Raw genomic sequence first — 14,421 nt, forward strand, 5'->3', positions numbered from 1 at the left:
AGCTGGGGGTGCTTAGCTTGGAGAAAAGGAGACCCAGGAGGGACCTTCTTGCTCTCAGCAGCTCCCTGAAAAAGGAGGTTGTGGTTGGGGGAGATCAGCTCTGCCCCCAGGAAACCAGCAACAGGGCAAGAAAGGGTACCAGGCTGCAGAAGGAAGGTTCAGCTTGGCCATCAGGAAGAATTTCTTCACTGGAAGCACTGTTGGGCGTTGGAAGGGCTGCCCAGGGAGGTGGTGGAGTTCCCATTCCTGGAGGTGTTCAAGGAACTGTCCCCCAGTGCTCTGGGTGACAAGGTGGGCATCACTCGTGGGTTGGACTCGATGATCTTGGAGGTCTCGTCCAACCTCATTGATTCTGTGACTCTGCACTACAGGGTGAGGAGAGGAGGGTGAGGAGAGGAGGGTTCTCTGTGGGAAGCCCCACTCCAACCCCAGTGTTCCTCTTAGCTCCCAGACACTCTCCAAAGGGATTCCTTGGAGGGCTCCTTGCCGAGACGCCCGTCCTGCTGGATGGCAGGAGGGAGTGGGGCTCGAGATGAGCTCTGGGTTTGTTTAGGGCTGACATTTCCTTTCCCAGGTCACAGCTTCCACAGCTGATTGCAGGAGCTGCTGAGTCTTGGGGTTTGTGTTTTAAATTAGCAAGGGAAACCAAAACCACACTGCTCCCAGCTGGGATTAGACGGCAGCAGGAAGAGGAAACCAAGAATTGCACGGTCACCCCAGCCTCAGGAGCGCCAGAAAAGCAGGGGGTTTCTGAGACTGGCAGGAAATTGTGCTGCTAGAGGCCACATGAGCCAGAGCCCAGTGAGCTGAAAGCATTCCCTGGAGCCGTGAGCTCAGCCCATGAACTCCTGGCTGGGACCTCCACCGTGGCTGGAGCAGGCTGCATGGATTCTGCTGGGCGTCAGCAAATCTGCAGCGCCTTTACTGCCTCTCCTCCTCTCTCCAGATGTTTCTCTGCTCAGTCTTTGCAGCTCAATTTTGCCATCTGCTGTCATGTCTGTGGCAGCACATCCCATTTCCTCTTTCTACCAGGCTAAAATTTTCCACTTTTTCATGCATTCATCTCACACTGTGTGGTTATCTCTGTTCTTTCCACAGGTCCCATGATGCTATTTATTCTTATTTCTAATTTCCTATGTACTCAGCCACATTCTTTCCTTCTGCTTGCTCTTTCTTAAGCCCCAATTACAGTTCACCTTTGAAACCAAGAGATTTATTTATATTAACCTTAAAAAATGCCTGGAAAAGCACATTAAGGCTAAGAAACAAACCTGGAAGCATAATGAAATGTGCTGCTGAGATGGAAAGGGACCATGAGAACAGTCAGCTCCAATAAAGTCTATTAAGAGAGGTCTCTTATTAATCTCAAAATGATATTTAATTCATTCCTCTGGTTTCTCTTTAAAGGGTTTGTATTCCTAACTCAGCACTTGCCTTTCTTTTTTTTATTTCCTCCTGTTTCCTCATTAGTCAATCCCATATTCCAAAATATTCAAATCTCCCTTTTTAATTGCTTTTCTGTACCTCCTCCACACTAATCTGGCAGTTCAGTCATTATCTCCTCACGTCAGACCTCCTTTACCCTCTTTAATCAGTCATTTTGATACAGACAATTGTCCACAAAGTACTGGGGACCAGTAAAAATTATTACTTGGACCAAAAGCTAAATCCTTCCTTAATTAACCGCCTTGCTCCACAGAGCCAAGCCAGACTCTCCAGATACAACAACATTTAGGCTTGAGATGGACTCTAAACAAATTAAAACCTGCTTTGCTCTGCCCCAGGCTGCCTGTGCAAGTCCATAAATGCTGAGATAACTCCAGCAGCTCCAAGTGCTGGGGAGAGGCCTCAGACCTGGGTAATTTCAGCTCGTGGTGCTTGGCAGCTTGAGAGGTGGTGGGAGGCCAGGATGGGGGGACTGGAGCTTTGGGGAAACACAGGGTGGTTTTAAAGAAAATGGCTTTGCTCCTCTGCCCACTGTGTAGTGCTTTAATCTGCTACCAGAGGGGGTTTTGGCTACAGTGCTTTATCTTAACTCAAGTGTATTTTTTTTGCCTTCCAAGGGAAAAGTCTTAAAAATAAAGGCCAACGTTTCCAGATGCCAATGACATCCTCTCCCACAGCCTTTTCTTTCTAAAACCCTGCTGCTTTCATCCAGCTTTTCTCCACTAGACCCAGAGTCTGCATTCTGGGGCTTCAGTTGCTTTTGGATAGCAGCATTTCCTCCAGCTACATTTAAAAGGCTCACTTTAACCTTTCCCTGAACATACTGACAGCCCCAGTCCTCACAAATAACTTCAATGAATTTTCATTTAAATAGAACCCTCCCCAAATCCTTGCCTCCAATTGCCATTCTAAACCCAAGGCTCTGCCTCAATAATTGGGCTGAATAAAAAGATAAATAAGAATGCTCAGTGGTATAAGTTGCACTTACAGCTTCCCTGCAGCTTCTCAGGGCTGTATTTCCACCTGGCTGATCAGATCAAACTCACTTTGTTGGCTCCCATCTCTTCTCCCCTTGTGCAACTCCCCAAAACCAGGGCTTTTAAGTCCAGCCAGCACCACAGCAAATGTGCTAGAACCTTCCAAGTGAGAGCCAGCTCTGCTGTAATGAAGTCATTAGTGAGGAGCTAATTAGTAAGAGCAAAAGGATTGGCCCAACTCTGCCAATTGGAAGCTGCAATGGAGATATTGTTGACTTAATTAGCAGGTTTAATTGGGTGGGGGAAAAAAGGCGAAAAGAAAAGTTTGTGTTTTTCCAAGGACTACATCCAAACTGTTTGGGATTTTCTTTTTTGCTCGTTTCCTTTCATTCCTCCCAGGTTTGTGTGGGATTCATGCCTGGAAGTGAGGGAGGCCAGGTGCCTGTGCTCCGTGCTGGGGCGGTGACAGCCGCGGTCACTGGGGTGGGACAGACACAGCCTCAGCTGAGCAAACCCAGCCTGGGAGCCCACAGGCCATGTCCCCTGTCTGGGGACTCTCCTGTGCCTCCCACAGCACCTCCAGAGCGGGGTGAGAGCAGGGCTGTGAACCCAGGAGACCCCAGAGGGACCCCAAGGAGGAACCTGCGCTGCCTGCCCAGCTCACGGGGGCTGGAGAGTTCAGAGCCTCACCACAGCCCTGGGCACAGACAGAGGGGAAACCCAGAGCTGCCAGACCCTGCTGCCTTCTCATCCCCTGCTGTTCCCACCACGTGCCCTTGCTTCAGGCTCCCATTGCCCAGAGGTGCTGAGGTTGGCACGGGTGGAGAGAGCAAACCCTGCCATGGATTGGGATCTCTCCCAAAATCTCTGCAGCAGAATGGGAGAGGAGCCCAGGGAATTGGCCAACAGCTCTGCAGAGTACCCATCAATAATCCCAGCCTCCATGCACAATCCCTCTTCCTTTACAGATTTATAAAGAGTTGTGCAGGGGTTTGGGGAGGCAAGGTAGAGAAATTCCCCTCTAGGCTGGTCTTCTGGGCATTCTCCCACCTCTGCTAATGCTGCAGTATTTCTTTGGAGAGCTGAGACAGCACACCTGTCATTTCCACACCTGGGAAATACCTAACTCCTGTTGAAATGCCTCAGGATGTGGCATAAAAAGTCCAATTGCCAGCAAAAAATTACAGAGTTTATTAACATATTCTCCAAGGGTTATCCAAACATGCTGAATCACAGGCAGTAGTGATACCCCTTAAGTAATCTGCATTTTTGATTTAAACTCGCAGCATTCTTGGTGCTTAATTTTTCTGTTGATTACATAAAAGCATTAAAATCTGTATTTTATGATTCCTTTTCTTTCTTTATGGCAATTTGAAGACAGGCAGCCTTCCATGTGATCTCTTCCGTTCCCCAGAGTACAAGTTGTATTCAAGGAAGAGCATTGGTAAAAATGGAGAAAAACAAATTCAATTGTGCAACACGGTGCTAGTAAGAAGGCAGATGCCAGAAGCATCCATGAATAATGCATAAAGCCCCTTCTCAAATAAGCTTCTTATGCAGTGAGTTTTAAGGGTGATATGGGAAAATTTGCACAAAGATTTTAAATTTTCATCGTTGAAGCTTTGGCCTTTGTTTTATACCCACTGATATTTTGAGGGCTCACATGAATCTCTCAGTGCAGCGTGGATCAGGCCCTTTTTATTTCCCATGGCATCTGCAGGTGACGTAGGAGCTCTTCACAGGGAAAAAATGTTGTTTTCTCCTTCAGCACCACTGAAAACTTTCTCAGTCTCTTCTGGTGGTCCAGCACTGCAGTGAGAAGGACAGATTACTATGGATGGGGCAAAAGGACATGGCTGCTCCAGAGCATTCTTTTTTATTTGTAACAGCAGCAAATTGCCATGGAAATGGAAACCTGAAGCTACTGAGCCCAACAACTGCAGTGAAGCAACTCCTACTTTTTAGAGCAGGGAGGTATTTACCTGGCTTGCACCCTTCTCATGGGCAGGGAAGGGTTGTTAGAGCCCGGCAATGGCAGCTGCAGGGCAACCACCATGGGACTCAGAAGAGAGTCTGTCCCCAATCCCTGTCTGCCATGCAGAGCAAGTAGTGAAGGGCCAGTTACCATTGAAAGATTATTGTCTTTGGAAAAGGGGTGGTGGTTTGTTTTTTTTTCCAAGATAAGCCAGAAGATGTGAACTTATCAATTACATTTGCACAAGGTATCATGTCCTGGTACTCAATCAAAACTAAAAGTAGATGAAGCACTTCCTTAAGCTATAGCCACTACACTGCAGTAACTGTAGCTTAATTTCTCCATTGCTCTGGGTTTCTGTTCATTCCTACACAGAAGCAGCATCCAGGAACCACTATTGAATTTCTGGAGTGAAGTCACCTGAAGTTTCCTCCTAAACAACTTTGGTAATCAGTGCCACAAGCCAATACTGCACCCCTTACAATCAGTGGCCAATATACCTTCCTGTCTCTAAGAAAAATTACACTGGAACTTTCAATAGGAAATTACAAAATGGATTACCTTTTCACTATAAACTTCTTTGTCTGTTTACCTGGAAGCAAAATAATATTAATGTTACAATGGCAAAATGAGATCTATAATTCTGATGTATCTGTCAAACGAGCTCAGAAGCAATGGCAGCAAGTTGCAAAATTTTTGTGGGCTAAGCAGGAAAGAAAGGATCCCATCCTGATTTCAGTCACACCATCGTCTTTTGGGAGCATTTCCAGGAAATTATGGAGACACTTAAGTATAAAGAGAGAGGCAACAGGATGAGCCTGGCCTGCAAGAAGTGAGGGAACAGGTTCTTTGCACAGGCTGCCTCCTGCTGCATCCCCCCAACTCATCCTCCCTGGCCCCCTGATGCTGCCACAGCCCTGGAGTAAGGACAGCAACTCCCACAAAATGAGCACAGCCCTGGCTCCAGGACCATGGCAGAGTTCCCAGAACAGCCAGGACTCAGGAGGACATGTGCCTCAGGCCAGCATTAATCACTCAGCTGCAGGATACTCACGTTTCCAGACCAACAAGCCCAAAAGGATGGACCCTGCTATGACACAGGCAGTGACAATGGCAGCACTGGGAAACTGGAAAGGAGAAGAGAGAGACTGAAAAGGCTTTGGGAGCACATTTCCTTCAGAGCAATTTGCACAGGAGGGGCTGCACTGCTGCTCAGAGCACTGGGCTGCAGTTTGCAATGCTGTTCTGAGCTTGCTTCTGCAAAGTGCTGAGAAGAGACATTGAGTTGATCATGCTAAACAACATTATTTACCCTTTCAGTATTTAATAAACCTTATTTTGAAATACTGAAACCAGATTCAGCCCATTGAACATGAACTTCTCAGTAAGGTGCCCGAAGTAGAAGTAGGAGGTCAATCACCCCCTTCCTTCTCAGAGACAGGGGGAGGTGTAGCACACTCCTAACCTGCCTTTTACCCTCTCCCACAGGGATGCCAGGGGATCAGGTTTTTCTGAGGTGTCCAAATCAGGTGGAATGCTCAGGCTTTGGCTCTAGCCACTGAAAAGAGGAACAGACAGTTCCTGAGCTTCTAAATAAAAGTTCAAGCCACTGTTTGCCAAAGCTCTCTCTGTAGTAGAAATACACTGAAAGTCACTTGTGTGTCCTGCTGTCCTGATTTCTACTCAAACACTCTTGAAACTTACAGGAAGTTTTACCTTATCTCCTCTATCTTCATATTTCCCAGCATTGCCATCTGAATTGACTGAAATCACTGAAAATGAAAGAGATTGAAATTACTGGCACAGTCACCTGAAGGAGTGAGGGTTGCAGTGGCTGTCACTGCTTCATTTGAGGAGTAATGAGAATGAGAAGGGCAAAAGCACCTTGCAACCAAAAGAGAAGGATCAGTTTCCACCACAAATGGGGGCTGAGGAAGCCGTGGGGAAGCTCAGCCTTCACCAAGAAAGAGGAAAACCCAGGGACACCTTCACTATCCCAGGTTGCTCCAAGTCCCATCCAGCCTGGCCTTAGACACTTCCAGGGATGGGGCAGCCTCAGCTTCTCTGGGCAACCTGTGCCAGGGCCTCCCCACCCTGACAGGGAAGAATTTTCCTAATATCCAATCCAAACCTGCCCTCAGTCAGTTTGAAGCCATTCCCCCTTCTCCTGTCACTACATATTCTTGTAAATAGTGTCACTCCAGGACATAATCCCATTGCTATTTTTTTATTTTAACTTTTCAGAGTATGTTATCCCATTGATAACCAAATCTGCCCTAAATATGCCCCAGAATCTCAGTTCTGACCAGCCCCCTGTGAGAGCTGAGTGGATGTGTCTCCACATCCCATGGGCTTGTATTTTATCCAAGACATGGACAGAGCATGGGTAGCTCATGCCAGTGTAAGTAGAAATTTGCACAGGGGTGGAAAAGAGATTATGAATAATAAGAACTCCAGCTAAATAAAATACAGGTGATAAACCCTAAGAAATACTAAAAATCCTGGGGATGTGTGAACATTGCATTTTGTCATATGCCTGTTTGATGACACTCCTCTCTCTCAGAGCTCTGTGCTTCAGAACTAGCCCAAATCCACAAGGAATGCAGATGTAACAGTGACAATGCAGGCCCAACAAGTCAAAGTTAAACTTGATGGCACCATGTGCAGCCTGGCTGATGGCACCAACTATTGCTGCTCACTTGGATACTTGAAAGAGCAGGGATATTTTGGGGTCTGAAGTATGGCTGGTGCTGGCAGGATTGTAGCTGGGGGAAAGCAAGTGAAGAGAGAAGAGACATTAAATCAGAGCCTGCTCAGCAGGAGCCCTCCACCCCAGGCAACCCAACCTATCTGCCAGAAATGGCTCTTGGAGTTGGAGGGCTCTTAACCCTGGGTTCCTCTCCTGCTGTTCTAACATCAGTACAATGTTCAGCAACAAATCAGCCTTCCCTTCCCGTACAGCAAGGCTGAGCTGGGTGCCTTTGGTGCATTATTTCACAGTGTGAATGAGACAGAGACAAGAACTGGACTTGGCTTATGGCTCTCACCAGACACCAGCAAATTGTGCTGCAGCATTTTCACACCTTGTGACAGCTCAACACAAGGTTTTGCACAGGTGGGAGTGACTCACACCAACAGGGTACATCCTCTGCTGTTACTGCTGTTGTGGTGGCTCTTTCCAGCTCACTGTCACAACTCAAGCTGCCCCAAGAATCCTGGAGCTAAAACCCTTTGTAAAACTTGCTATTTACAATGACAAAATACAGGAATTATCCGTCGCCCCAGAAGAGTGACAAGTGAGACTGGAGTGAGAAACCCTCACAAATGTTCGAGAGACCAGTTTAGTCTCTTCTGTGACCCCTCTCCAGGGGCACCAAGGAACACTCTTTCTGCTGTAGGTCTTTAGGTCTATCAAAAGAAGACCTGCAAAAATCAAAATACTGTGGGTTTGAAAATTAAGAGAGTCATAGCTCTTACTGGAACTAGGAGGCCAAATACAACATGTCATCCTTGAATTTTAGCATTAAGTTCTCTGTTGGGGGCACAACACTTGGGAAAGATTTAATACAGAAATCTCAAGAAACTCATAGTGATGACAAATCAGATATCTGAGAATTCAGCCATGTTGAAAAATTTGGGTTTTGACTTCTCTCAGACCCGAGATACCTGACAGTCATGAGTTACTCAAAACCAACTTCCTTTGGAGGTATAAAAACATGTTTATAACCATCAGTATGTGTTTGGTGCACTCTTAAGAATACTCAACAGCTTTGTTGATGCCAACTTTTTAATTTCTCTGATCAAGCAGCTTCTGACCTTGTAATGTTATCCTACTCACCCCTGACTGACAACTCTTCCCTCAGGACAGAGGTGGTGGTTTCCTCTGCACTTGGAAGTGTACCTGGGAATTCAGTAGTCACTGAAAAAAAGTAAAAAGAAATGCTCATAAAGATCTCTAATTAGAAGGGTCTCCACATGGCATTCAAATCTGTGCAGACATCAGTCTGTGGAAATGAAGTCAGCAATGTGCTACTTCAAAAGTAGCAACCCACAAATGGTTTGGTAACAGGTCACTCTGGACACTAGTAACAGCAGCAGCCTTCATATGGGATGAGAATGTAAATACTCCTTTTTAAACATGCTTTGAATTGTCACCATTTCTCAACTGAACTTTTCACCAGGCAATTTCAATTGTCTTCCCCAAATCAAGAAAAAAAATCAGTGCACAGTTAAATGAATCCCTCTTACTCCACTTCAGGTGCTGGGATTTGCATTTATTTCTGCTGTATTTTATGAGGTTTCTGCCACATTATTTCTCCATGTTAAAGCTCCTCTGCAGGAAGCCTGACCCTCTTCTGCCTTGGCTGTTCACCCCAATTTTGCATTATCTACAATATCTAACCTGTGTTTGCCTAAACCCCCTGAAACACAGCCACAGGCATCTCAGAGAGAACTTCCCAGATATAAATATAAGCACTGGAGGGTCTCTACGATGCCAGCCAGGCTAACACAGCCCATCTCTGCTGCACAGAAAAAGGGAAGGATTGCTGCTGGTTACCCTCTGTGCCTCCAGGGAGCGTGGAGCAGAACATGTCATCTTCAGTTGTCACATCAGCTGCTTGGGAAGTGGTTGGAAAACCTGGGGGAGCCCTCGTTTCCACCACATTCTCAGGAAAAATATCATTTTCTGTCCCAGCAATTGTTGGGGGAGCAGAGGTCTCCCCTGTAGTTACTGCTGGAGGCTCAGGGGCTGTGGTTGCTGGTGGAAGGGGGCTGGTTGTCAGCAGGACTGTAGGCTCTGGTGTTGGCTGGAGGTCAGAGGTTGCTTGAGGAGCAGAAGTTGTTTCTGTAAAATGGTTGGAGAAAACAGGAGCTTCTGTCGTGGTGGTGGTGGTGGTGGTGGTCACTGGAGGGGCTGCATGGGAAAAACACAGCCAAGGGAAAAGCCAGGTCAGAGCATTCACAACCAACCCTGAGGGAAGCCACTGCAGAAATGAATAAAAATTATCTGGCTGCTAAAATACTGAAAATGAAGGTGGGAGAGTTACTATTTTAATTAGTTGAAAGCATGACCAGTCCAAGAAATTCACAGATTTACAGATTTGCCCTTCTTTTACCAGTCTCAAACAACCCCTCCTTGACCTTCTTGTACAAGTGGAAGGGCCAGAACCTCCTGTGGTAAAAACCCAAAGCTTGAAAATTTTGTAATTTTGCTTTTCAATGTCCTCATAAAAATACAATAAATAAAACAGCTCCGTTTTCCAGCTACAATCTTCTCGCTAATTTTTAATTTTTGCAGCTGGTTCATTTTTCATGCCTATTGCCCTCAGCCTCAGGGGCAGACAATCAATTGCAGCATTTTGCACCCTTTCTCCTGTTGTATTGTTTAAAAAAGACAAACAAATGTGCTGTGAACGACAATTACGGTCTGTAAAAGCCAGAAAAAAAATGTTTTTCTGCTTTGTGGAGGGTGTGTATCATCTCATATTTTTTTTTGTGCAAGACTTTGCTTTATCCTGCAGCTCAGAAAAATAATAGGAAAGGGAAGAAGCCCTTCAAGACTCTGAGACAAAATTTCCAAATATGTGGATGTTGAGGACCCACCCTTAAGGGGAAGGAAGCATCCTTAAGGGTGGGTCATCCTAATGTGTTTCCTTACAACATGAATGAAACAAAAGTCTTCAGTGTTGGGGTGAACCTCAAATGAAAAACTGAATTTAATTCCAATGGCTCTTTAAATGATAAATCCCTTTTTAATTCCATCATCCTTTAAAAAGCCAAGCTGAGCTACACAGCGAAAAATGAGAGATTCATTTGAACGGCAAAAAAAAATGGGTAAAATTTAGGGAGTTGTTTTAATTTAAACTTCACATTGGCTGTGACTCAAAAAAAAGACTGCATGTGGCACTTGGTGCCATGGTTTAGTTGAGGTGTTAGGGAATGGGTTGGACTCAATGACCTTGAAGGTCTCTTCCAACCCAGTGATTCTGTGTGAATTTTGTGATTCTGTGATCTCCCTCCAAAAACACGTAATTTGGGAAAAACACCTTTGGCCAAAACAGACCAAAAAAGCACAGAGAGACCCCAGTTTTCAGTGCCCAGGGAGTGGATTGTCCCTGCTGGCCGTGTCCCCAGGGTCCCCAGACCCACCTCTGTCCACCTGCAGCCGAATGTTGCGTTTGATGTCGTTGAAGATGCCGGGGATCTCCACGCGGCAGCAGTACACGCCCGCGTCCGCCGCCCCGGCCGCCCCGATGGTCAGGGACACGTCTCCAGAGGCGACATACCCACGCAGGCTGTACCTCTGAGACACCCTGAACGTCACCTTGCTGCCACTGGTGTGCAGGATTTTGTTGGTGCACTTGGAGTTGGGGCAGGGGCCTCTGCCCCAGCACATGTCGGAGATGCCCCTGTGCCGCGTCACGCGGTAGGAGCAGGGCAGGGTGACAGGCTGTCCCTCTGTCCCTCTGATGACAGGGTCACACACCGTGGGTGCTGCCAGGAGAACAAGGAGAGAGGAGAGCTGTCAGTCTCTGATGGTGACTCTGCCTGCACAGCACAGTGAGGGAACGACCAAACACTCCTGCCTGCGGGCACAGCTGCTGATCCCCAAGACTTCTCCTGCAGCTCGTGCCCCGAGGCACTACGGGCAACAGCCAGGAGCTCTCGGGCTTTGCTCTGCTCCTTGGTCTGGTCCTGGCCAGCTGCTGGAGAGAGGCTCATGAAACACATCAGATATGTGATGATGGTCTGTCACTGGCAGCCCAAGTACAACTGGACCTCTGCAAATGGAATTGGAGAACTCTGCCCCCATCCCATCTCCTCTCCTAGGAGCTGTTTCAAAGTTGTTCAGAACCCTGTTGTGAAAGACATCTGGTTTTCTCAGCCCACCGTCACCTCCTTCAAAAAGGAAATGCTGTCACAGTTGCCTTACACTGACAGTCTCAAAAGCAGGGTCCAAATACCTATCCATGTGTGAAATTAGGGCCTAATTAAACTGGCACAGCAGTGGGATCTGTCCGTAGGAACCTGTTCTCAGAACGTGCACTGAGCAAGCCCTGCCTACCAATCCCACTTACCTTGTGGAACTCTGTCTACAGAGCAACTTTAGTTGTTGGTGTTATGCTGATTTTAAAAAAAGTACATACACATTTTCCTTGTCCTCTTACTCTTAGTGACCAGCTTAGGTTGGTGTTTGCAGCCAATGCCCACCTTGGCTTCTGGTCTGAATATCTGCAATACGTTATTCCCTCTTCAATGTTTATGATGTTCTAGATTGCCTTCAAAGAGATTTCTTCTCCATAAAAGGCACCACACAAAAAAGTTCCCAGACAAGAACAAATGTTTCCTGGTTTACATTCACCTGGTCTGTGTCAGTCCTCCTACCTTTCTTTTGCCCCCATGTTATCATTTACACACTGTGGAGCAGGAACTGAGGGACTTGGGGAGCAACCAGACCTGTCCTCCAACCCTGCAGATCTGATGTCTCATGGCCAGCTTGCTCAGCCCAAAGAGGACTGGCTGCTCCTGCTGCTATTATCACCAGCTTCGGCCCTGGTTTGCCAAACATTTCTATTTTGCCAGCTGTTTGAATGCCTTTCCTTTTTGGCACGACTCCCAGGTAGCAAACAGATGCTTCCAACTGTGTCCATGTCTCTTTTGTTTTCTCTTTAATGGACTATTCCCTAGGTGAGGCTTTAGTCAGTGGCAGGCTGCCTCATGACTTGTTATTGGGATGACATTTCAGATCCATTATTTCTTATCCCACTGGCAAGAGAAGCCAACCCATTCAGGTTTCCACAGCTCGAAATGCTGAAAGCATAGAGGCAGACAAAACAACAGGCAATACAGCCTGAAGGGCAGGAGCTTCTGCAGTGAAATGAAGGCAGGAGATGCCAGAAACTGAATTCCTGAATGCAGGATAAGGCTTTGCAAGATGGTGGCTTTGGCCCCTGGAAAGGGAAGGTTCATTTGCCTCGAAACAGCAAAACAGAGAAAACAGCTTCTCTCTATGGAGACAGAACCAGGCATGCAGTTGACCTTGAAAGTATTTCTGTGAGAGGAAGGGCTTAGTCATGAGCAGGTTAACACATATTTTCAAGATGGTCCAACAAAGATATGTTCAAACTGTTGGTAGAATTCAGGTCACTGCTTCTTGAGGAGAAATGTGCTCATCTTCTGCTATTTCAGCCCATTTCTGCACAGCACAAAAACAGCCTCATTAAGCAAACCTTTAACAAATGAAAATTTGCCTGCTCTTCTCTTTGAAAGAAGCAGAGACCTGAACTTAGTATATAAATAAGTAAATAATTTGAAAGAAGGAGAGGAAAGACACGAGGTATCAGAGTGTCTTCAGGGCAGTTTCCCTCTAGTATTCCTGTAAGAAAGTTACAGGTTTTGCAGTTTCAAATCCTCTTTCAATTTCTGTGAAGCTGATGTTGCCAACATCTGCCTGCACTGCAGGCTGCTGAGGAGAGGCTTCAATACTGCAGCAGCCTGGATTGAACAGCATGAATCCTTATTTAATAAGGATTAAATATCTTCTCAGGTGCAGCCTCTTCTACAGACTCATTTTCCAAAGGAAACAGTCATTAGGAGGGAATGAACATGTCTTTGGAATTAGGAGCTTCCTGAGCCCCTGCTCTTCCTGTGAGAGGAATCCTGCCCCTCTCCATGGCCCCGACCTTCCAGGCACCCAGGTCTGAGCCAAGGCTCTGCCAGGCTGCTCCCACTGAACTCTGTGAGCTTTGCACTCTTAGGTTCTTCATCAGTGAGAGAGAAATGGACTCCAGATGTTTAATACCCCACCCAAAATAGAAAGGGGTATTCATAATTGGTCAGATCATACAGGTGTACTCATATTTGTGTTCAGTCTCTCTCAAACCCACCCTCAGGGGCAGATGGCACTAAGCAGTAATTCTCACAGTTGCTCTTATCGTTGTCTTCTCTCCCACAAACTGGTCATTGAATGGACAAAATCATTCATCCTCCATCCAGGACAGATGTTTGATAAGATTTTTTTTTGCCCTTGATCTACTCCCGGAATAATTTTCCTACTTTGCAAAAGATACTTGGAATCTTTGCCCTATCAATCCTTTTTATTTTTTTTCCTTACTGAAGCTTCTTTACTGATGAGATTGCAGAGGGTAGGACTGATAAACAAAAAAGAAGCATTTAACTGGCTATTGAACCTCAAGGCAACACATTCTCAGCATGGATCTGAGTTAAAGAGCAGATAACAAAAAGCCATTCTCATCCTTCAGGAGCTCTGCAAGGGAAAAGACCAAGGGAACTAACACAGAGGAAACTGCACGCATTTTTAAAAGTGAAAGGACCACAAACCTCAAGCAGTATTAACTCATAAATAAGAAAATTCTTGAAGTTCTATATACAATTACGATCCTTTTCACTGTTTTGTTTTCACATTTGAAAACAATGTTAATTTCCTGAGCAAACACACAAAAAGCAGGTGAAGACTCACCTATAAAGATCTGCATCATCATCCAGTAAAACAGCACAAAATGGGCCATTCTGGCTGATGGAGACACCAGGGCAGTGAGTGGAAGAATAGGAAACCAGCTCTTATCCTTTCCTGAGTCTGAGTGAGTCCCCCTGCAGTCTCATTTCTCCATTTCCAGATTTGACATGCTGCGAGTGTTTCCGGATGGGAACTGCCCAAAGAGGGATCTGCAGCCCTGCTCAGGGCTCTGTGGGCAGCTCTGGGCCACACCACCTAAGGACATTCAGGTACTGCACTGACAGATCCAAGGGAAATACAGGTTGGATATTAGGGAAAAGTTTTTTATGTAAAGAGTGATAAAGTTCTGGAGTGTTCTGCCCGGGGAGGTGGTGGAGTCCCCATCCCTGGGTGTGTTTAACAAAGCCTGGATGTGGCACTGGGTGCCAGTGTTGAGTTGAGGTGTTGGGGCTGGGTTGGACTTGATAATCTTGAAGGTCTCTTCCAACCTGGTGATTCTGGGAATTCTGTGAATTCTGTGAATGTGCTCTGACAAGGCCAACTGA

At 46.3% G+C, this 14,421-nt stretch overlaps 1 protein-coding gene across 1 annotated transcript; it reads right to left on the bottom strand.

Annotated features, from left to right (window-relative positions):
• Positions 1–3,735: 3,735 nt before the first annotated feature.
• On the bottom strand, positions 3,736–13,928 carry LOC311159637 (uncharacterized protein; the record flags this gene model as incomplete). Its single annotated transcript, XM_084215813.1, has 8 exons — positions 3,736–4,232; positions 4,960–4,990; positions 5,453–5,525; positions 6,115–6,170; positions 8,237–8,317; positions 8,957–9,313; positions 10,549–10,893; positions 13,880–13,928. 8 exons carry the CDS (start codon positions 13,926–13,928, stop codon positions 4,160–4,162), a joined length of 1,065 nt encoding a protein of 354 aa, XP_084071939.1. The 3' UTR covers positions 3,736–4,159.
• Between the last annotated feature and the right edge of the window lie 493 nt (positions 13,929–14,421).

This window comes from Fringilla coelebs (assembly GCF_963513975.1).
Source record: "Fringilla coelebs genome assembly, chromosome: 15".
Lineage (NCBI taxonomy): Eukaryota > Metazoa > Chordata > Aves > Passeriformes > Fringillidae > Fringilla > Fringilla coelebs.